The 21339-nt window shown below is 53.3% G+C and overlaps 1 protein-coding gene across 2 annotated transcripts in view; it reads left to right on the forward strand.

Moving 5' to 3' along the window:
- The window catches only part of CDH23 (cadherin related 23), a 394909-nt gene that overhangs the window by 357773 nt on the left and 15797 nt on the right, over window positions 1-21339 (forward strand). For both annotated transcript variants that reach the window (XM_089897635.1, XM_089897636.1), the window contains exons 36-46: window positions 2799-3020; window positions 3313-3432; window positions 4089-4269; window positions 9488-9621; window positions 10188-10397; window positions 10953-11060; window positions 12460-12562; window positions 13864-13989; window positions 14716-14919; window positions 16434-16892; window positions 20362-20478. In XM_089897635.1, coding sequence (XP_089753761.1) covers window positions 2799-3020; window positions 3313-3432; window positions 4089-4269; window positions 9488-9621; window positions 10188-10397; window positions 10953-11060; window positions 12460-12562; window positions 13864-13989; window positions 14716-14919; window positions 16434-16892; window positions 20362-20478 — 1984 coding nt within the window. The remainder of the gene's footprint in view (window positions 1-2798; window positions 3021-3312; window positions 3433-4088; window positions 4270-9487; window positions 9622-10187; window positions 10398-10952; window positions 11061-12459; window positions 12563-13863; window positions 13990-14715; window positions 14920-16433; window positions 16893-20361; window positions 20479-21339) is intronic.

A 21339-nucleotide genomic window follows, 5' to 3' on the forward strand; every position in this document is an offset into this window, starting at 1 on the left:
ACAAAGTGAATCAGTTATACATATACATATGTTCCCATATCTCTTCCCTCTTGCGTCTCCCCTCCCTCCCACCCTCCCTATCCCACCCCTCCAGGCGGTCGCAAAGCACCGAGCTGATCTCCCTGTGCTATGCGGCTACTTCCCACTAGCTATCTACCTTACATTTGGTAGTGTATATATGTCCATGCCTCTCTCTCGCTTTGTCACAGCTCACCCTTCCCCCTCCCCATATCCTCAAGTCCGTTCTCCAGTAGGTCTAGTCTGTCATACAGAGTGAAGTAAGTCAGAAAGAGAAAGACAAATACCGTATGCTAACACATATATATGGAATTTAAGAAAAAAAAAATGTCATGAAGAACCTAGGGGTAAGACAGGAATAAAGACACAGACCTACTGGAGATCAGAGCTGTATCTTGTGTGCAGAGCCACAAGATGAACGCGGTGGCCTTCCTTGACAGTCATCTTTACTCAAATATTTGGGGCCTCTACCACCATTTTTAATGGAAACTAATGCAAACGCGTTATGGAAAAGATTGCGAAATTTATATGAGCTTTCAAAGATAACAGGAGGGATTTCAAAGGTATTTCATTCTTGAGACAAATGCTTCAGGCTCTTCCCCAACTCAGTGCAGGTTCCCTCTCCACTCCAGTGGGAAAGTTTGAGCAATGTAAAGCTAATGCATTTTCCCTCTCTGTGTGATTGTTATTTTTATGGAGATTCGTTGAGACTCTAAGACCCAAAGGAATACCTCCCTGATGGAGGAGGGATTCAGACTGATGATGGCAGACCAGATCCTCGGAATGTCTGAGCCAGAAGGGATGTTAAAGAACAAGTCCCTTACTAACAGACAGAAAAGGTCCAGAAAGGACCTCTGTGACATGTCCAAGGTTACAGAGCCCCATCTCAAGGCTGTCAGGCCTACCTGCTTTGGAAACAGTTCCAGCAACCACCTAACATGACCCGCCCCCCCCACCCCTCCCCCTGCCAAGATCTAGAGCTGCAGCTCAGGGGACTCATGCCCTCCGCAGGGGCAGTGACAGTGACAGTCTTCTGTCCATCTGTCCATCCTTCCACAGGTGGTTCCAGAGCCAGCCAGACCCCAGAAAAGGTGCACACAAGTTGTCTACATCCAGCTTTTTGCACCACCTGCTTTCTGTTCCCTGCCCTTGGCAATGGCCTGGTCACATTCTCTCTACCCAGATGTTTTTGAAGTTGTTATAACCTTATTATTTTATATTAGTCACTAATTACAGTTTGTATCAGTCAGGGTCCTGGCAGGAAACAGAGGCACACTCAGAAAGGGCTCAACTGAAGAAAGTTTAATGGAGGAACTGTTTACAGAGGGCTGGTGAAGCACCCATAGACTAAAAACTGCAGGAAGCCATTACCACCCATGGGTGCAGAAGGACAAGAAGAGGGCGTGAGGTGACTGGAGCCCAGTGAGGGCCAGAGGCGTGAAAGAGGGGCCACCCAGCAGGAGAAACACAGCCTCCGGCAGAACTGCAGTGAGGAAAGGAGGGAGTGAGGGAGAAATGCCCCCACCACCTCTCCTCCTGTCTTCTGCCGGGACCTCCCATTGGCCAAACCATCTGGAAGCCAGATGGCAAGGGAGCCCAGGTGAGACCGTCCACAGAGGACATCCTCCCAGGTGGAGAAGCAGAGAAGAGAGGAGGGCAGCCGAGGGACACAGAATACCAGCACATGGCTAATTTCTTCCTTCCGTTTATCTCCTCTGCCTGTGAAGTGCCACATCAACCATTTCTCAATGGTTCTTGAGTGCTGCTTGCTGAGTTTCGATTGGCTGAATATTACCTGATTGGACCAAGCATCAGCCAAAAATGGCCAATCACAGGAGAATATGGAGTGAAATTGTCCTTGCAGTGAAGTCATGCGCTATGAGCTTTATTTTTCACAGCTCAACAAATCCTGCACGTGTAGTAGCCCCACACCCGATGTCCTTCCTCTCAGAAATGCTGAGAATAGGCATTGCTTCCATTTACATGGACAATGGGTGAAGCTTAAGCGGGTGGGCTGAGTACATCACATTCTTGCTTTTTGTGATCTGGAAGGAGGCCCAGGGTCAGTAAGGCCCTGGCCCAGTCAAAGCTATGGGCTGGAGAACGGAACTGGGCCATTTGTAGAGACGTGGATGGATCTAGAGACTGTCATACAGAATGAAGTAAGTCAGAAGGAGAAAAAAAAATATCGTATATTAACGCATATATGTGGAACCTAGAAAAATGGTACAGATGCAGGACAGCAATAGAGACACAGATGTAGAGAACAAGCCTATGGACACCAAGGGGGGAAAGTCGCGGAGGGGGGTGGTGTGATGAATTGGGAGATTGGGATTGACATATATATACTAATATGTATAAAATGGATGACTAATAAGAACCTGCTGTATAAAAAAATAAATAAAATTCAAAAAAAAAAAGCTATGGGCCGGAGGCAGTTACTGGAGTTCATCTCATATGCCAATTATAATCACTAGATCAGTGTGCTAACAAGGATCCTGAGGTTGCATCTGGCCTCAGCAGTGCCGTGATTGATTAGTGATGTCATGGACAATAAGAGTGGTGGTGCAAGTACCATCTCGGACCTAAGCAGTTACCTAGCTTGGCTTTTGACAGAGCCTCTGTGATTTCCTCTCTCAGCCTGGGACTTCCCTCGCTCTCATCCTTCTCCCTTTCCCTCACCACACTGAGTAAGTGCAGCCTAGGAATACATCCAGCTGGCTCCACCTCAAACCCTCTAGCCAGCTGACCAAGGAACCTGATCATGCTCTTCTCCATAGGCCACCACCCACGTGTATGTGACCATCGTGGACGAGAACGATAACGCGCCCACGTTCCGGCAGCCCCACTACGAGATCTTGCTGGATGAGGGCCCGGACACAATCAACGCCAGCCTCGTCACCGTCCAGGCACTAGACCCGGATGAGGGGCCCAACGGCACAGTTACCTATGCCATCGTTGCCGGCAACATCATCGACACCTTTCACATCGACAGGCACACGGTCAGTGGCTGGTGGCGGGGTCCAGGAAGAGGGTCAGCTGGCCATAGGGATTGGAGGGGAGCTCAGTGACACCATGGGGGTGGGAGCAGAGCAAAGATGGAGTCCGGGAGGAAACTGGGGGGGCAGCCAGTACGGGAGGATGAAAAGGTTGGGTGGGGCCTGGTTTAGAGGACAACAGGGGCTCCCTGTCACAGCCAGGACGTTAGGGCCAACCTCCCTCCTGGGGTGGTCAGAGGGAGCCCCAGACCCACCACCTATTGATCCACCCTCGTCCCCTCTACTTATCCTGCAGGGCGTCATCTATGCTGCCAAGGAGCTGGACTACGAGATCAGCCATGGCCGCTACACCCTGATCGTCACCGCCACGGACCAGTGTCCCATCTTGTCCCATCGCCTCACCTCTACCACCACGGTGGGTGGGTGGGTAGATGGGACAGAGCCCCAACTTGGGGGTGGGGTAGGACAGGTCACAGAAAGGTCCTGTGGGGAAGCGGGGTTTCTAGGAGAAACGCCTAAATCCACGGGCCCTGTCCTGGTCTCAGCAACTCACCCAAACTTGCAGTGTGACTTTGAGGAGGTTACTGCACCTCTCTGTGTGGCTGCAGCTATCAGATACATGATGACACCTGCCTTCCTCCCCTTCATGGGAAGGGCACAAACTCCAGTCAGACCGACAGGGGTTCATGTCCCTGATCTTCTACTTCCTAACTGTGTGACTCTGGGCAAGTCACTTAACCTCCCTGAGCTTCACTTTCCTCCTCTGTAAAGGGGGGATAATAAAAAACTGTTTCAGGGTGTGGGAGGAGCAAATGAAACCAGAAAAACGATGACCGTAGTACAGCAATAAACAGAAGTTCATAGCATTATTATTAATAATATTATTATGCCCATAGAGAGACTTTGACAATAACAATAGCTTATCCACATGAGTAGCTTAAAAAGCCCTCCCATATCCGTTAACCAGTATGATTCTTCCATCACCCTGTGAGGCAGGATTATCAGATCCAGTTTACAGATGAACAAGGCTGGCTGGGGCACAGTCCTGACTAAGTTCGCTCATCGTCTCAGGTGCTTGTGAACGTGAATGACATCAACGACAATGTGCCCACCTTCCCCAGAGACTACGAGGGACCATTTGATGTCACCGAGGGCCAACCAGGACCCAGAGTGTGGACCTTCCTGGCCCATGACCGGGACTCGGGCCCCAATGGGCAGGTGGAGTACAGCATCGTGGACGGAGACCCTCTGGGTGAGTGGGGCCTGAGCTGGGTGATGGGGGTGGCACGACCCAGCAGGCCTCTCCCTGACCCCACTCAGGAGCAGGATGAAAAAGGAGGTCTCAAGGCAATTAGCCCCACCATTGTGCGATGGGGCCTCAGTAATCTTCTCCCAGGAATATGGTGAGGACACTCTGAAACCTGGGAGCGGAGGCTGGTAGCCTTGGAAGGTCACAGACTCCTTTGAGAATCGGATAGAGAACACCCCTGTGTCATACCCAGAGAAAAGGCTCCAGGCGAGAGGAAAGACGAGCATCCTTGCCCCAGACCTTCAGGACCCCCCCAGATGCACACATGCAGGGAGCACCCTGATTTCTCTGCACATCTCATCATCCCTTAATAGCCTTCACAACTAGGCCGACTATTCCCCTCAGTTGAAGAGCAGGGCTTGCCTGGCAGAGCGATTTCTCAGGATAGCTGCTACTCACTTTTGTAGAGTAGGAATCCCAAACTCAAGGCCTACTGGGGCCGTGCAGGGAGCACACATGGGAGAAGAGGTCTGGGCAAGAGAAGAGGGAATAGTGGGGGCTGCAGCAGCCACAGCTCCGCTCTCGCCGATTGTGGTCAGGTTGAAATGCAGGCCCCGGGGTTGGGGCGGGGGAGCCCTTCCCATTTTGAAAAGAAATGCTGGAAATCCAAATCTTTGTGAAACATCCTGATTTTTAATTGAGCACTCAATAAGTATGTATTGAGCATTTGCTGACCACATTCCAGGTGCTGAGGATACAGAATGGTAAAAAACAGATACAAATCCCTGCCCTTATAGAACATATGTTCCAGTTGGAAGGTACAGGCCATGAACATAACTGGTTAAGCAGACGACTTAGTCTATTGGGAGGTGCTAAGCGCTATGGAGAAGTATAAAGCCAGGAGATGGGGAATGCCAGGGTGAAGGCTGCAGTTTTAGAAAGAGTGCTCAAGGAAGACCTGTGCAAGGAGGTGACATTTGAGCAAAGACCTGAAGGAGGTGAGGAATGGGTCATGTGGACATCCAGGGAAGAGCATGACAGACAGAGGAAGCAGCAAGTGCAAAGGCCCTGAGGTTGGAGTTTGCCTGGCTTGTTCACAGAGGAGCAAAGCGGCCCAGTGGCTGGCATGAAGCCAGGCAAGGGGAAGAGTAAGAAGAGATGAGATCAGAGAGGTAATAGAGACAGATGTTGGGTCTTGTAGGCCATTATGAGGACTTGGCTTTTTCTCCGAGTAACATGGGAACCGTAGGAGGGCTTTGAGCACAGGAGAGATGTGATTTGACTTAGATTTCAACAGGAGCATTCCATTTCCTGAGCTCAGACCAGACCATAGAGGTTAGGGAATGCCTGGTAGGAGCCTGTTGCAGTCACTGGGGCTAGAGATGGTGTAGCTGGGACCAGGGAAGCGGCGCTGGAGAGATCATGAGAGTTCTGGTATATTTCATAGACGGCCAACAGGACGTGCCGACTGATTGGATGTGAGATGTAACCTAAAGTCAAGGATGACACCAACGTTTTGGCCTGAGCAGCCGTGCTGTTAGCAGATGGGAAGACTGCAGCAGGAGCAGGAAAGGTGGGGCGATGGGGAGGAGGGTGAGGTTAGGTTTGAGATGTCAGATAGGCCTTGGATATACAAGCCAGGAGTTCAGGAGAGAGGTCTGCAGTGGAGAGAGGTATTTGGGAGTAGTCACCCCAGAGATATTTAAAGGCATGAGATGAGAGGAGCGCACTGACACAGCAGGCAGAGGAGAGGTTATAGAACATGGGATGAATTTTCAATTAAGAGGCTACAAACACAAACCCACTTCTGTAGGGCCAGACTTGGAGCCCCTGCTGTCCAGAGCTTGCGGTGGGCCACTCTGTTCTGACATGTCACCCTTTCATGTCCCAAAAGTCCTTTCCCTGGCCAAGCACTGTGCCTTCCTGCTCTGCAACCAGGAGAGCATGGGCCTTTCTCCTGTGCTCTTGTCACACACACACCCAGCGGCTGTATCATGTCATGGGAGCCCTGCTCCTGTTCGGGAGGATGCCAAAGTCTGCTTGACAGGTGGCTGCTGGGTGGGCAGCTGAGCCCCTCCCAGGAAGGGACCCTCTCTGCACCCGCCTCCAGGGTGCAGGGCTCACACTCATGCCCAGCAGACTGCAGACTGCTCCCTGCCACGGGCCTTTGCTGTCCTGAGCAGAACCTGCCAGGTTAAGTGCACACAGGATCGGGGCCAGCCTGGGGACTTGCGGCCTCATAGGGGCAGGCAGAGAGGCAGACCCCTGGGGCAGTGAGAGGGGCCAGGAGTTTCCCCAGGCTGACCCGGCCTGGGGCTCCCTCCCCTTGGAAAGGAAGAGTAGACATTCACAGCCCAAAGATAACTTGGGGATCACCGAGCACTGCCCCCACTCCAGAGGAGATAAGCGGAGGCTGGGCAGGGTGAGGTGGGTGACCTAGTGCTGTGCTGGAGCGGCTCGCACAGGTCGCGACATCCACTCCCCACCTCTCTCCTCACCTCCGGGTTCCCTGACACCATGTTGGTAATTTGAAAAACTGACAAACACTATAAATCAGGGCTGTTTTCCTGGAAAGCCAGTTGAGCAACACCACGGGTGAAAGGATGTACTCCAAGCCACCTGGCTTCAAGGTCACCTTCCCACCACTGCAGCCTGAACCTGGAGGGGGCTCCTGCTGGTGGGAAGACATCAGGGCTGCCTGGGCTCTTATAAGCCCCACTAAGCTGCGAGGAGGCACATGGTCAAAGAGCAGTTGGGAGGACTTCCCTGGTGGCGCAGTGGTTAGGAATCCGCCTGCCAATGCAGGGGACACGGGTTCGAGCCCCTGTCCGGGAAGATCCCACACGCCGCAGAGCGGCTAGGCCCGTGAGCCACAACTACTGAGCCTGTGCTCTAGAGCTCACGTGCCACAACTACTGAAGCCTGCGCGCCTAGAGCCCGTGCTGCACAACAAGAGAGGCCACTGCAATGAGAAGCCCGCGCAACGCAACAAAGAGTAGTTCCCGCTCAACACAACTAGAGAAAGCCCGCGCACAGCAGTGAAGACCCAACGCGGCCAAAAAAAGGAATGGTTGGGAAACAGGCCATGTCACTTGCGCCTCTCCCCCCTCTATCCTGGCCTTCTCAGAACCACCAGCGGCCCTTTCTGGTCAGGTGCACTCGTTGGACCCCTTCCTTACATCCTCATCTTCCGTGTAAGCCCCCAGCTCCTTCACAGGGCTGCCTGGGCTCCCTTTCAGGATGCCCCTAATGATACAAAGAGCTGCCGTGGGTCCAGCATACACGAGGTGAACTGGGGCTTGTCCAGTACCAGCACAACCCTGCTGTGGTACCTCTTTATTAGCCCATTTTTCAGATGAGAACATCAAAGTGAGATTTAATCACATGCCCAAGGGCACATAGAGCGAAGTCAGCATTGCAGACCGGGATATGACTGATGGGAAGCCTTTGCTTTTAACCCTCTATCTCCAGAAGGAGTGGAGTGTTGGAGGGTTCAGGCCCCGGGGCAAGTTTCTGAGGAGGGCATTTTGCTGTTTGGGGGCCTTTGACCTGCCTACCTCCCCCACTGAGCTGACCTTGTGGGGGTCTAGTCTGGGCCCAGCCCCCAGCACCTCAGGCCTGCTCAGGCAGGCTGCCTTCGGAACCTCTTCCCTTCCATCAATGGGGTGGTTCGCTTTGGAGAGAAGGCAGCTGGCCATCTGCTTGCACGTGGCCAGGGGCTGAGACAGGGCTGGGAAACCCCTAGAAAGGGAATCCCCTGTTCTTTGGAGACCTTGGATTATCAGCCTCAGGAAATCCTGCTTCAAGTGGCTTCCACCCCTCTAAGCAGGGTGTAGCCCATAGGACTGCTGGGAGCGGAAGGGCTGGTGGGAAATCCCAGCTGCAGGTGGGCCGCGGAGGGACTGTTTTGGTAAATCAGAGCCGTAGGAGCTGGAGGCAGGGAGTTGTGAGGTAGGTAGAAGCAGGCAGAGAAAATCGTTGGGGAGCTTGGGCCTCTGTCCTTGCCGCACCCTTGCGTGCTGTGTGTCTCTGAGCGAGTCATTGCCCCACTCTAAGCCTTTTCCCCCAGATGCCAAAAGGGAAAGTGAAGGAAGTAACTTTCTCACTGTTCCCAGGTCCTGGGGGAGCGGCAGAGAGGTGACCCCCTCTTCCTCACACTCTCCCCTCCTCCCTCGTTCATCCTCCCTCACTTTCCTCAGCCCCCTAAGCACTCCTGTCCAACTGGGACCCCACTGGCTCCCCTGTCATCCTGCCCCTCGGCTCTTCTCCTCCACCCCTACCTGTTCTTACCCCTCCCACCCTGGTCAGCTCTGAGTGGTAAGTCCCATGGATGTAGTGAGCTGAGATGCAGAGCCCTAGGTTCGAGTCTGGGTTCTACTGTTTACTTGCTATGGGGGCTCTAACAAGTCATCACCCTTCTCTCCCGTTTCGTTTTCCAAAGGACACGGGATGGTCTCTGAGGTCTCTTCCAGTTCAGAGCCTGAGAATCTGAGGTTCTTGCTCTAGACATCCTCAGACATCTGGCCCCTCAGCCAGGCCAAGACAAGGATTGAAGCCAAAGGGCCAGCTGAGGGTCCTCAGCAACCTCAAAGAAAGGAAATCAGGGCCACCTAGGCGCCAAGGGATGGCCATAGGCTGGGAGAACCCTGGCTGCGCTCCATGTGGCTCCATACCAGGGCTGAATGGAAGGCAGTTGGGGGCTTCCCTGTCCCCAATCCCTCCCGCTCCGTCCTGCCCCGGTGCCTCACCACTAGCAAGGAGCCCCTTTGGGGTTAGCTTTACCCTTCCCCAATATGCTGTTTTACAAGATGTGGTATCTGGAAAGGATCGCACCTGACAAAGCTTCCGACACCTTCGTTAATTGATTTCAGATCAATAGTGGTGACAAAGAGAGTGCTTGTGTAGAAAGGGAGCCCTCACTTTTTCGACATAACCATCCTACCCAAGGTGGGTCCCTGGCCTGGCATCTCAGGCCCATCAGGGCATGAGTGGGCCCCTGCCCGCTTGTACCCCTAGGAGTTATCTGTTCTCCTGCCTCCTGCACTTCCCAGCCCTTGGCAGGTCCCACGAGGGTCTGAAGCGGGGGGTGCTGGAGGGCCCATGCCCCAGCTGCCCCTGACCCTGGTGAGTAAGGCTCAGTAGAGGAAGCAGGGGAAGGCCTGGGCTCTCCACCACTCTTGGCCATTCTCAGCTGACCCTGGCTTCTCCTGGGTGACACCAGGGGAGTTTCTGATCTCTCCCGTGGAAGGGGTGCTGCGGGTCCGGAAGGATGTGGAGCTGGACCGGGAGACCATTGCCTTCTACAACCTGACCATCTGTGCTCGAGACAGGGGGGTTCCCCCGCTCAGCTCCACGGTGAGTCTGGGGGCCCCATTCCACTGGCTTCACCTCCCTGCCCCCTGAACTCTCCATAGAGGCTCCTATAAACGCTGCCACCTTTGTGCCCATAGCAACCTCAGGCTGCTCTGGAGCCAGTCCAGGCCCTCAGGGCCCCTACCAGACCTGCAAGTGCCTCGTGAGGCTCACCCGTGGAGGCTGGACCTGGCGCCTGGCAGCCACGGCCACACAGAGCTCCCTGGGGAGGCTGTGCTGTCAGCCAGGCCTCTGCACCTGTCACTCTGCCATTTCCAGCCTGCCTCTGCCTCTATTTTTCCTCCTTCCCTCTTATCCTCGTTTTCATCCTCTTGCCTTTTTTGTTGTCATTTTCTTGGGCTTCCTCTTTCTTGCCCACGACGAGCTGCACCTTTCCTTCCTCCGTTACCACTGCTTTGCTGTCCCGCTCCACCTGCCTCCTTGCCTCTTCCTCGGCCGCCATGTCCACCATCCCGTTCTCTGCCTCCCCTCTCTCCTCCATCTCCCCTGCGCCCCCTTTTCTCCTGGTCCTTCTCCTTCACTTCCTCCTCTTCCCTGACGTGCCCCAGATGCTGGTGGGGATCCGGGTGCTGGACATCAATGACAACGACCCCGTGCTGCTGAACCTACCCATGAACATCACCATCAGTGAGAACATCCCCGTCTCCAGCTTCGTCACCCGTATCCTGGCCAGCGACGCTGACAGCGGGTGCAACGCCCTCCTCACCTTCAACATCACTGCAGGCAACCGAGAGCGGGCCTTCTCCATCAACGCCACGGTAGGGCTGGGTCTGACCCCAGGGAAGCCCCCAGGATTTTTCCTAAAAAACAGGACCCTGCCCTAGGGGCTTTTCTACTCTGCTGTCTGAGCTTCTGTTGGTTCCACTTCCTCCTCAAGTCTCTACCCTCCACTGGGATGTGGGGTCTCTGTGGGAAGCATGGAATCTTGGATTCCTAGGTGAGCCACTTCTGGGGTCCCTGTCATCCCAAGGCTTGTCGTGTGCAGGGATGGGACCAGAGCTTCGGTACTACTTGGTTTGTACCAAGATGCACCAAGAAGTCCTCGCTCGACCTCTTGGAGTGTTACCGGCTGCTGTCACCGTGGGGTCCTCAGAGGGACCGTCCCTTTCAGGCAGCAACACCTGGGCATTGGTGGGTCACTCTTGCTCTGGCAAGGCCCTGCTGATCCATTTTGGTCCTTCTAGACCCTATCTTTGGTGATTTAGGGAGATCATTCATGGCCATTCCTACAGGCAGGGCAGTTGGGCCTCCGTGGGCCAGAGCCCAAAGTAGGGAACAGGTCATTGCTCAGCTCACCAGCCTCTACATCCCAGACAGGGATCGTCACTGTGAACCGGCCCCTGGACCGCGAGCGGATCCCGGAATACAAGCTGACCATTTCCGTGAAGGACAACCCAGAGAATCCACGCATAGCCAGGAGGGTAAGGCTGGAGGGCATAGTGGGGAGCAGGGCCGGTGCTGGATATACCCAGGCGGCACGGCCCGCGGGTTAGATGCACAGGTTTTGGAGTAAGCAAGTGCTGGGTTCAAATCCCACTTCTGCCTGTCAGTGGGTGTGTGGCTTTGGCAAGTCATTGTCTCCCAGCCTCCACTTTCTCTTCTGCCAAATGGAGACATACCTACCCCAGAATCGTGGAGAGGACTTGAAGGAGCCAATGTCTGTCAAGTCCTCGGCACAGTGCCTGGCATATGGCAAACACTCAGTAAATACCAGCTCTCATCTCTTCTCCCCAAACCACAGATACTTGGGCACACACGACAGCAGTGTCAGGGGTGGCAGTCGGGGGGACACATGTACACAAGCATGTACTCTGGGGTTCTGAAAGGGTTGCGTTTTCCAGGTGGCTTTTCCCTCAAAAGCCAAAAGGTTGGCTCTCTTTACTAAGAGGAAGTGGGTATTGCAAAGCAAACAGTCCATTTGGGGGTAGGAATCAGCCCTCTTCCCAGCCCATGAGATGAGCCTAGGTCTGGCTCATCTCGCCTCTGCTTCTGACTAGTTGTATGGCTGAGCCCTTTCTGGGCCTCAGTTTCTGCATCTGTACAGGCCGAGGAGACTTCGGGCTGGAGGTGTAGGCCGCTGGCGTCTCTCATCCTGTGATCCTCGCCTTCCTTCCTTCTCTCACGTCCTCCCTCCTTCTTTTCTCTCCCTCTGTCACTCCCCCGCCTCTGCCTGTCCTTTAGGAGGGCCTGGGTCATCCTGGAAAGCAGCAGCATTGGGTGGTGGGAACCCAGAAGCTTGGAGGCTGGTTGCCACTCTGCTGCTAACTTACCACGCGGCTGTGAATAGTCACCCCCTCTCTGGGCCTTGGGTCCCCCACCTCTGCAATGGAGAAGCATCCGGGGCACTGGGAGGTTCTAAGAGATAGGATAACTGTGGTTTTTGAAAGGGATGAAGTGCAGCACTGAGTGGAAGTTTGGATGAACTCTGACCAGGGCACCAGGCCAGCCAGGAGGGTCTGGAAACTAAGACTCATCTTCCTGGCTACAGTCCTTCCTTACCACGAGATGGAGCATGATTGAGTACCATCCACCTCCCTTCCCCTGTGAACTTCACAACATCTCTGCGAGGGACTTAAGATCCCCATTTGTCAGATTGGAAAACTGGGGCTCAGATAGAGGGAAAGATTTGCCCAAGACCACCCTGTGAGCTACTAGCAGAGCAGAGGCTTGAACCGCAGGTCTCCAGACCCGTGGCGGGGGCTTTTCTATCATCTATCTCTCTGCTTTGACCCCCGCCCTCCTTCCAAGTCCTTCTCCCACTGGAGCACTTTGCTAGAACGTGGCGCACAACCTGTCCCCCCGCCGTCATGCCTCCCACAGGATTTTGACTTTCTGCTGATCTTTCTTGCGGATGAGAACGACAACCACCCCCTCTTTACTGAGAGCACCTACCTGGCGGAGGTGATGGAGAATTCTCCTGCTGGTAGGTGCTGGGCCCACCTGCTGCTTACAGGCACCCCCTGGGCCCCAGATGCCTGAGGACCTCCCTTGTGCCTGGTGGAGGCCCAGCTGAGGCCTGGCTGAACACAGACCTGGCAAGTGCAGAAGGGTGTGGAGGGGAGAAAGAGGCACAGCTCCGAAGGGCTGGTGGGCCAGGGCTGCCAGGCCTCTTAGGGGCCACCAAAGAGGCCAAAGGTCAGGTTGGATGTGGTCATTGGTCTCCAAGGCTGTCTGAGAACAGCCCCACTGCCCCTCCTCGAGGGGAGTTAAGGTGTAAGGACTACCCAGGAGGGGAATAAGCCTACTCCCCCCTGCTCCCTCCACTCCAGGAGCATAGGGCCCCCTAGAGGCTTCTGAAAGCTCAGGGAGCATCTGTAATCACAGGTGGGGGGCCGGGGCCCCTCGTAGGTCAGTGTGGCCCTTTGCCCACACGCATGCACTGACCAGCCTCACCTCCCTTCAAAGGGACAGAATCTCCTCTTTACTGTCTCCCCAGGGGAGTCCCCTCACTCCTCCTCCAGCCTCCCCCGTAGCTTGGATTCTAAGTCGGAAAGGGATGAGCTGAGATACTCCTTGTCTCTGGCTTGGTGTCTCCCCTGAAGGAATTTGAAACTGCCTGTGTATATGCTCACATGTGTGCCAATGCACGTCCATGTAAGGCATATGTGTGGGCTTACACATGTGCACAGACACACACAGGCACATGGGTGCCTGCACAGTGCACTCCGTGTGCAAATATGCCCACCTGCAGAGGCAGACAAGTGCACAACCTGGGGACTCCCAGGCCTGCAAGTGCTACAGTGTGAGTGCTCGTGGCCGTGTGAACACGGAGTCCTGCACACACACATGGGTTCCTAGCCATGTATAGTCGGACAGCTGTTAGAGCATTGTGGACATACATGCGTGGACAGACTGGGCTGGGGGTGCATACCTAGACAGGGCCCCCACATAGTGAGGGGACATCAGGGAGCCCCCAGACCCTCCCTTGGAGTGGCCAGCCTCAAAGGCTGCTGGGAAGGCAGGCGTGCTCCGGGCGGGCCGGAAGGGCTTGCTCACCATTGTTGTGTTTTCTCCCCAGCAGGGCTTTGAGGCCACTCCCCAGGCATCTGCGTCAGTCTGCCAAGGCTGCCGCAGCCCGGCCCAGGGTCTCCTACCCCGTCCACTTCACCTCCTTCCCTCCCTCTCATCCATCGTCAGCCATGGCTCACCGGGACTGGGTGGGGAGGGGAAGAGGCGGGCGGGGGGCCAGGTCGGCCCTGCAGTGACCGATCTCCCCCGGCCCAGGGACCCCGCTGACGGTGCTCAATGGGCCCATCCTGGCCCTGGATGCAGACCTGGATGTCTACGCCGTGGTGACCTACCAGCTGCTGGGTGCCCAGAGCGGGCTCTTTGATATTGACAACAGCACCGGTGAGGCCTCTGTACCACCCCAGCTCTCCCATCCTGGCTCTGGGTACTCCTGCTAGGATGACCCCACTGCTAGATCTAGGGTCTCCTTTCTCAGTGCTGGATCCAGGCTCTCCATAGAGACCCCATTCCTCACAATCCCCATCTTACAGCTGGGTTAGGCCACCTGGGGGCCGGGTAGGAGGAACCAGGAAGACACTTGGGGTCAACAGAAGGGACCTGCTGGTGCATAAGCTCTCAGGCTCGGCAGAGAGCATCCCCAAACCCATCTCCCCTTCCCCAGCCCGGAGAATGGGGCTCCTAGTCTGCCAGAGGAAGCCAACGGTCCGTCCTCAAACCAGACCCAAAGCTCCCCAGAGACTGTGTTACCTCAGTCTGACCCTAGCCGATTGAGTGACAGGTGACAAGGAGGGATATACTAGTACCTCTCTCAACAGAGCTGGTCAATCCTCCAGCCTGGGTCATTCATCCCAGGCGGGACTCAGGGGAATTGCAGAGGGCACCTGCGGAAGGGACAGGCACGGAACACTGGCACCTACGGGACCTCCCTAAACAATGGCTGTTGAGCCTTTGGGGAAGAAAGTCATTGGGTTGCCTTTTCTGCTCCTCTTTCACATCGGTCCCCATCAAGCCTTATCTTTCTCTGTCCCCTCCCTGTTGGTTCTCACCTGGTCTCCCACTGCATCTCTTTTCCTTTGTATCTCCCCGGCTGGTGGCGCTGGGTGCCAGGCGTGGTGACAGTGAGGTCAGGTGTCACCATTGACCGGGAGGCCTTCTCACCTGCCATCCTGGAGCTACTGCTGCTGGCTGAGGACATTGGGCTGCTCAACGGCACAGCCGACCTGATCGTCACCATCCTGGATGACAATGACAACTGGCCCACCTTTAGCCCTGCCGCCCTCACCGTCCATCTGCTGGAGAACTGCCCACCAGGTACGCAGGGGCAGGCCCCAGGCCCCAGCCCCCAGGCAGGAGCTGGCTGGTGGTCTGTGGGGATTGGAGGCAGAAGTCACGTCCAGCGGGGAGAAGGATGGGCAGCAGGGTGGGTGGAGAGGGAGTCAGGAGACCCAAGTGCCCCTCACCTCCCTTCTCGGGCCCACAGCGTCTTGTCTGCAAAATGAGATTATTAAGGTATGTTCCGTCCGTGTTACTGGATGGAAGAACTGACTGTTTTAAAATCAAAATAGGATTAACATGATTCCCATCAAAATCAAACATGATTGGGGAGATAAATTTGATTCTAATGGTCATCTGGAAGAAAAAGGACATTTTGAAAAATAAGTATAATAAAGCCAGATTTGTCTTACCAGATATTTATAACATATTACCAAACTACAGTATTTAAAACCACGTGATATGAACACAAGACTCTGGGGCAAAGTAGGCCAGCAACAGATACCGGTAAATTATAAGGAATGTAATATGCGATAAAGGAAACAATGAAACCAATAGTGAAAACTATTTCGTGTGCAAAACATCTCTTCTTATTTAGTCTAGATTCTCACCCCATATCAGACACCAAAAAGAAACCCAAAGACATCCTAAAGGAACTGTAAAAGAGTATAAAACATTAAAAAATAAAAGAAGACACTTCGGGTGAATATTTATCTGATTTCGGGATAAGAAGGTTCTAAACATATAAGAAACAGAAGAACGTCAAAAAGGAAAAATGCTAAATTTTGGTGCATGTGAATTTTAAACTTCTTTACATCATTTAATTATAACCAGTATCGAAAGGCAAACAACAAACTGGAAAAAAAAAGGTATTTGTCACAAGTTATCATAATTATACAGTTTATATAAATTGACAAAAATGGGCAAAGGACAAAGGCCAACACTTTGCAGAAGAGAAGATGCAACTAATCATTAAATTATTAAAAACTGTTCGGTCTCACAAATAATCAAAGAATGCAAAATAAAATAGGATACTATTTTCCTAGAAAATTGCAAGCATGCAAAAGGCATAAAAGATAGATGCTTATTTGCAAAATCAAAATAGACTCACAGACTTTGAAATCAAATTTGTGGTTACCAAAGGGGAAAGCGGGGGTGGGGAGGGATAAATTAGGAGTTTGGGATTAACAGATGCACACCACTATGTAAAATAGACAAACAACAAGGACCTATATTCAATATCCTGTAATAACCTATGATGTAAAAGAATCTGAAAAAGAATATATATACGTATACGTATCTCGAAATATATATCTGAATCACTTTGCTGTACACCTGAAACTAACACAACCTTGTAAATCAACTATACTTCAATTAAAAATAAATAAATTTTAAAATAAAGTAGGCTTTATATATAACAATAAAAGCAAAGATAGATGCTGGCAAGGCTATGGCGGGAAGAGGCCCTTGTGAACCACCAAGGAAAGTATCTCTGTGTGGAGTTTTTCGAAGAAGCCACCGTGCTCAGCTGCTCCCCATTCCCACCCCCACAGGATTCTCAGTCCTTCAGGTCACAGCCACAGATGAGGACAGTGGCCTCAACGCGGAGCTCATCTACCGAATAGAAGCTGGGGCTCAGGACCGCTTCACCATCCACCCAGTGACTGGGGTCATACGTGTCGGCAATGTCACCATTGACAGGGAGGAGCAGGAATCCTATAGGCTGACAGTGGTGGCCACCGACCGGGGCACCATCCCTCTCTCGGGCACAGCCATCATCACTATCCTTATCGATGACATCAATGACTCCCGCCCTGAGTTCCTCAACCCCATCCAGACGGTGAGCGTGCTGGAGTCAGCTGAGCCAGGCACGGTCATTGCCAACGTCACCGCCATCGACCGTGACCTCAACCCTAAGCTGGAGTACCACATCATCAGCATCGTGGCCAAGGATGACACTGACCGCCTGGTGCCCGACCAGGAGGACGCCTTCGCCGTGAATATCAACACAGGTACAAGGGCCTGCTCCCCTCCAGCCTTCCTCCTGACTCCCTGCCGCAGTGTCCTGGCTCTCTGCTTTCTCCCTTACCCTCCTTCTATCGGTTCTCTTGCTCTGTTCCTCCCTTTCCCTCAGCTGCTCCTTCCTCCTCTCGTTTCCCCACTATTGACAGCACATCCTTCCCTCTCTCTGCCATCTCTCCCCTGGCTCCTTCCCTCTCTCCCTTCTCTTCTTCCTTCTCCCTTGACCAGCTCCCTCTCTGTCTGATTCTCTTACTCTACTAGTATTATATGAGAGTGCCCATGTCACCACACTCTTGACGGCATTAGATATTACACAGTTTTCGTGTTTGTAATTTCATAGGTAAATGGCATCTTGTTTTAATATGCATTTCTTTAATAACCGGGTGGTTGAAGACTTTCTTCATATATATCCGGGCCATTTAAGTTGTCTCTAAGTTTCATATATATGTATATAGTACAGAAAAATATATATGATATATATACACACATACATATTTCTATATTACATGTGTGTGTGTGTGTGTACCCTTAATGATTTTCTTACACTATCACAGAACAAAGCGAACTGTGGCTTATCTTTCATGACTTACGCAGCTTATCATAATTTTGATGGTTTTACCATTTTTCCAAAAGTTCAGTGTTTTTGCTCCTTTGGGGAGTTAAGGAGGGGACATGGGACAAACTTACAGGTGTCCTTCTTGGAAGGCCCAGAGGAGTGACAGAAAAACTAACGTGGCTATGAGAAAAGGCTAAAAATCATTGTTATTCAGAGAAATGCATAGTGAAACATCAGTGAGATGTTGGTTTTCCGTATGTGATTAGCAGACATTAGGATGCTGGGCAGTATTGAGTATTGATGACAATGTGGGGACATCCTATACTGCTGTAGGAATTTTGACTAATTTCACATGTAGACGGCAATCCAACACAAAGTACACTCACACCCCATGACCCAGCAATTCTGTTCCTGGGTATACGTGATGAAGAAGCTCTCAGGTCGATAATGGGACTATCTGAGGATGTTCACTGCGGTGTTACTGGTGACAGGAACTTGGAGGCAACCAAGGCATCCATCCCTGGGATGTTGGAGAGTAAAATGTGGTGGGTGCACATCCTGGGATACCAGGAAGCCGTTAGAAGCAACAGATGAGACGCACACAGAGAAACATGGGTAGACCTTAAAAACAAGTGCTTACTGAAAAGAATAAGAAATAGAATGGGTTATATATACCAGAATCCCACTGCATAAAATTAAAATACATACACAAAAACAATACATGATTTTCGGGAACACCTTCAAATAAAAAATACACTTTAATACATTGCCCAAGGGGAGAGGAGTATGAGAATAAAAGGGAATAGATACATACATAAAACAAGAACAGTGCCCGTGACCATAGTGTGCAGTGAACCAGAGAGTATGATTAACTCAGTATGCCTCTGAGGAAAAAGGAAAGAAGAAGACAGGAAAACCATGAGCCACTAGGAGGACTTAGGTAGCTTAGTCGTGTGTCAGGTTAGCAAAATTCCTGCTGCAGTGCTTTCTCAGGACCATGGAGAGCTACTCCATGACCCAGCCCAACTTTATGCTGTACTGTTGCCCATTTTTTTCTGTCCTCCCTCCCTCCGACTGACTCTGTTCTCTTCTGTTTTCCTTTCCAGTGTCTTCTCTGCCCCTCTTCCTCATGCTCTCCCCCTCCCTCGCTCACCTCTCTCTCCTTTCTTCCTGCCAGAGCCTCAGCCCTCTGAGTGCGCCTCTCCAACTGGGTTCCCACTTGCTCCGCTGGCTTCCTGCCCCTCTGCCTCTTCCCGTCCACCCCATCCCTCCCAAACCTCCAGCCCTGGTCAGCTCTGAGCCCTTCCATCCCCCACGCCCTACTCTGCTCCCTCCCCTCTGCACCCTGAACTAACTGACGTTGACCCTCTTCTCTCTTCCTCACGGCTGGCAGGCCCACAGGTTTGAGCTCTGATTCTCTGTCGCCTCCCACCTCATCTCTTCTCTGCTTCACCCCATCGCCTTCCTCCATACTCACCGCACCCCTACCACCCTTCCCACCCCGTGGGGCCTGGGCCAAGGCCGTGGCTCAGCCTTTGCAGACTGAATGCAGCCACCCTCTCCCCATCCTCGCTCCCCAGCCTCGGGGGACGGGGAGCGAGAGTAGGAAGAGGAGGAGGAGGAGGAGGAGGCGGCGGCCCAGGGTAAGTGACTGCCCCCTGGCTGGGGCCCCGAGGAGGACAGGAGCTCAGCAGAGGGACCTGCCAGGGGGACGGGAATCCCAGACACCCCAACGCCTGAGTGGGAGCTGGGAAAAGAGAGAGAGAGGAGGTTTCACCCTAGGATGAGGCCAATGGGAGGAAGAGCCACCAGGCCCTCAAACTGGCAGGAAGAAGAGAGGTCCCGACAGAGCCAGGCTGAGATGGGCAAAACTCGTTCTGTCCAGTTCAAGCCCAAGCCTCTGGAGGGCAGGCAGGGGCTTGGGGAGGCGTTGGGTAGGAGAGAAGGAAACAGCTCCTTGCTAGTACTGCCGTAGGGCGGTGCTCCTTTCACGGTGCCCCAGGCAGCCCAGCCACGTCATGTCCCACGTAATCAAGACAAAGGGGTGGGCCTTACTGTCAGGCTGTGCCACCACTGTCCCCTCCAGGGAACCCTCTCAGGGCTTTTTAGCTGCCTTGACCTTCCTTTATGCTTGATCTCCCTAGAATACAAGCATTTTTTTAATCTTGATAAAATACATATAAAATTTACCATCATAACCATTTTTAACCATAAGTTCAATGGTTGTGGCATACAAGCATCTTTTTTTTTTGGCCACGAAGCGTGGAGTCCTAACCACTGGACAGCCAGGGAATTCCAACAAGCAGTTTTTTTGTTTGTTTGTTTGTTTGTTTGTTGGCCTCTCCCATTGCGGAGCACAGGCTCCAGACGCGCAGGCTCAGCGGCCATGGCTCACGGGCCCAGCCGCTCCGCGGCATGTGGGATCTTCCCAGACCGGGGCACGAACCCGTGTCCCCTGCATCGGCAGGCGGACTCTCAACCACTGCGCCACCAGGGAAGCCCCCAACAGGCGTTTTTTAAACAAGCAATTACATAGCACTTTTTCTAAGTGCCAAGCACTGTTCTAAGCCCTTTACAAATGTAAGTTAATTGTTATAATCCTCCAAATAGCCCTCTGTGGTAGGTACTGTAATTATCCTCGTCTTACAAATGAGGAAACAGAGGTGTAGGGAGGTTAAATAATTGCCCGGCTAGTAGGCGGTGAGTGAGGGGCAGAGTGACGTGCCCCCAGCTTGCAGATGGCTGTGGTGTCATCCCAGCCAAAGATGAGACCGGCAAGTCCTGGGTCCTTTGGGGATCATTGCCCTTGGTGGGGATTGGGAGGGTTGGCCAGGAGCACCCCTGGGAGGCCCAGATTTTAGGGGGTTCCCCTCGGGCTGAACCTGACCTGGTCTGGTCTACAGGGTCTGTAATGGTGAAATCCCCCCTGAACCGGGAACTGGTTGCCACCTATGAGGTCACTCTCTCAGTGATTGACAATGCCAGCGACCTACCAGAGCTCTCCGTCAGTGTGCCAAATGGTAAGGCTCCCCACAGGCATCTCCCACATGATCCCGTAGAGAGACAGGCCCAGAACCGGCACAGGCCTGGCCCCAGGGGGGGAGCAGCGGGACCCAGCTACGGGGCTGCCAGTCGTCAGGCCGCAGGGGGGTGGCGGAGGTGGCAGCTACAGTGAGGCTGAGGGAGGCCCAGGGTCCCAGCTGTCAGACAGAGCTCAGCAGTGGGGGATCCAGAAGCCCAGAATTGTGTGTGATCTTGAACTCCAAAGGCTCAGAGTAGGGAGAAGGCTTGGTAGAGGCTAGAAGGGGAATGAGAAAAGGATGGGTTGACAGAGACTTAGGTTGGAATCCCATTGTCAGAACTGAGAAGCAGGGTGTGGTTGGATGTGAGATAGGAACTTCAGGTCTGAAAAGAAGCCACCTGGTCAGGCCAGAGGAAGCAAAGAGCAAGGAAAGGTGAATTGAGGCCACAGACACCACCCTGGGGGACACAGGCACCACGGCAGAGAAGAGAGGGGCACGCATGCTGCCTTCTGCAGCTGGGCACAGGCCACCCCGCCTGCAGCCTGAGCCCGGACGGGCTGCTTAGAGGCACTGGATTTTGTGGGGGCCAAGCAGGGAGTGGGGAGGAGGGTGTAGGGATGGGGTGGCCTCACATGGGCTCTGCCATGAGACAAGGACAGCTGCTGGGGTGGGGAGATAGGCCTGGCAGATACTGGCTGCTTATCTTTACAGCCCAGAGGCCCAAGTTTTCAGGAAGGAAGGGCAGACCTGGTCTTCTCCTGTAGGTTGGCCAAAAAGTTCATTCCGGCTTTTCCATGGCATCTTACAGAAAAACCCGAACGAACTTTTTGGCCAACCCAATACTTGTCCCAGGCTCAG

Source organism: Delphinapterus leucas, chromosome 16, assembly GCF_059928025.1.
Source record: "Delphinapterus leucas isolate spDelLeu-1000000601 "Yukka" chromosome 16, BTC_Dleu_Yukka2, whole genome shotgun sequence".
Taxonomy (NCBI): Eukaryota; Metazoa; Chordata; class Mammalia; order Artiodactyla; family Monodontidae; genus Delphinapterus; species Delphinapterus leucas.